The sequence below is a fragment of the Perkinsus marinus genome (assembly GCF_000006405.1).
Source record: "Perkinsus marinus ATCC 50983 genomic scaffold scf_1104296962848, whole genome shotgun sequence".
Taxonomy (NCBI): Eukaryota; Perkinsozoa; order Perkinsida; family Perkinsidae; genus Perkinsus; species Perkinsus marinus.
The window spans coordinates 1-2,077 of NW_003205292.1; the positions used below are offsets into that span (position 1 = coordinate 1).

Here is a 2,077-nt window from a genome sequence, read left to right on the forward strand (position 1 = left end):
TCGAAGACCGAAGTCAATGAAGTCGTTACAACAACCACCGGGGCTACTGAGACGCCATCTGATTGATCAGAGCTCGCGTGTTCGCTTCCAGCGGGCAAGCTTGAGGACCCCGAGCCTGTAGCCGATTCCGACGCCGGGGCCGTTATAGGGCCGGGTACGGACATTGCTTTCACAGGCGTAAGGGCATCAGAGGTGTTTCTCAGAATGATCTGAACGTCGACGGTAGAACCAGCTTCAATGTCCTGGAAGCACTTGGACAGCAGTCTCTCGTTCTTGGATATGGATTCTCGGCATGCAGCCCCCAAGTTGTTAAGGAAGTGCTGGTCGAAGGCTTCCGGAGGACTAGAACTCGATGCAGAACCGGACATAAGGATTCAATAGTTAGTGGAGGTTGAGTGCAGACAGATCAGATAGATCCACGGGATCCGAACAATGGTTTGAACGGACAATATTTGAAACGGTCGGGCGAGAGCGAGCTTTACGCTACAGGGAGCGCACGCCATAAGACTGAATGGCTATAGACTCTTATCATGATCGCCCCTCGTGCACAGGTCGTTGAAGCGATGCCTCCGTCATATATTACGACCACCACTGTGATGAACAACCACAACTCCATCAGAGGTAAGGACCTATTTAATGACCTCATTTATACTTCATTTATTCCCATTGATATTTTTCCACTACACTGAGACGAACATACGAAACCGAGTATGATTTCACTCGACAGATTTCCATCAAATTTGAGTATATTTCCCTTATTTGAATTTTCAAGAGCGTGCATACCAGAATTTTGTCCGAAATATAATTTATTATTTCATCGTATTTTCACATTTCAACGGTTTTTAAATAGTTCATAACATGGACGATAACTTGATGCATTGGAGTTTCACGACTACCCGTTTTACGTGAAGTGGTGTAATACTCCTAGTGAAAATCGCGGCATGAAGTGAATCGAAAATACTTGGCGAATTACACCGGACAAATCGCCTCATATCGCGTAAAACACATACCACGTGTTTTACGCGTTATTCACTGCTCACATGCGTTTTTCGCGAAGTGAAATGTGAAATATGTTTTCCACTAGTGTTCTCCATATCGCGGCCGCTCGTGAAACCCCATGGATTTGATATTACGTTTGATCCTACCACTACTACGTTTTGATGAGTTTCTTCACCCTAGTGATATGGAAAAAACATATTTTACGACTATTGCAAGGTGCAAATATCGCGTAAAACGGGTTGTGAAACTCCAATGAATTTCAACGTTGACTTTTTTTCACCTTGTTCGCATTAGGTGCTCATCCTCCTCCCCCTCCTCAGCAGTTCACACGAAGGGTCAATCGCACTATAAAGAAAAGAAAAACCAAAGTGGTGATGGGGATCAGGTTTCCTCTTTGATTAGTCTCAAATACTGAATTCTTATGCTGTTGGTAACACTATGAAAACGACGAGGAAAATTCTTGTTGGTTTTTGTATTACACTTCTACTCGTATGGGAAAGTAATCTCACATATATTCCTCCAACGCCTTAGGAAGCGTTTTATTGATTATATTCAGGCGGCGCGTCGTCAACTGACTCGTGATGGCCTCAACCAGAGAAGTGGGGGGAGATTAATGTCGACATGCAAACGTTCAAATCGATCAGATGATCGATTTGAAAACCGACTTCGAGAGCTCAGCGGACCCGCTTTCGGGAATCCATGTTTAGTACACGACCCCATTGATTTAATATCACTGGTAGTATTAACAGAGGAAGTAAAACATATATTTTTACTTTAAAATTAGTGAAAAATTGTTATCACTTGGAAAGTCAACAAAGTTATTCGTTCGTTCGTACATCAGCTGAGCTCTTTAGTGAGTCAACATCGTCGGTAGCAATAGTAGTGAGAACTCAATATGGAATATACATTGGAGTTTCTTCACCCTAGTGATATGAAAAAACATATTTCATGGCTACTGTGCAGCACCCATATCGCGTTTTCCACCGACTTTTACGTAAAACGGGTCGTGAAACTTCATCATAGTTATTATGTATAGTATAGTTATTATATATTTGATTTCATAAATTCGGTTTCTCTT

General features: G+C 42.5%; 2 protein-coding genes across 2 annotated transcripts; one reads left to right on the plus strand and one right to left on the minus strand.

Annotated features, from left to right (window-relative positions):
- Positions 1–173: 173 nt before the first annotated feature.
- On the minus strand, positions 174–368 carry Pmar_PMAR027728 (hypothetical protein; the record flags this gene model as incomplete). Its single annotated transcript, XM_002771408.1, has 1 exon — positions 174–368. A coding segment is annotated over one exon (195 nt), but the record flags the coding sequence as incomplete, so codon positions are not given.
- Positions 369–530: 162 nt separating this feature from the next.
- Pmar_PMAR027729 (hypothetical protein) lies at positions 531–1,367 on the plus strand (the record flags this gene model as incomplete). Its single annotated transcript, XM_002771409.1, has 2 exons — positions 531–621; positions 1,294–1,367. Coding segments are annotated over 2 exons (165 nt in total), but the record flags the coding sequence as incomplete, so codon positions are not given.
- Between the last annotated feature and the right edge of the window lie 710 nt (positions 1,368–2,077).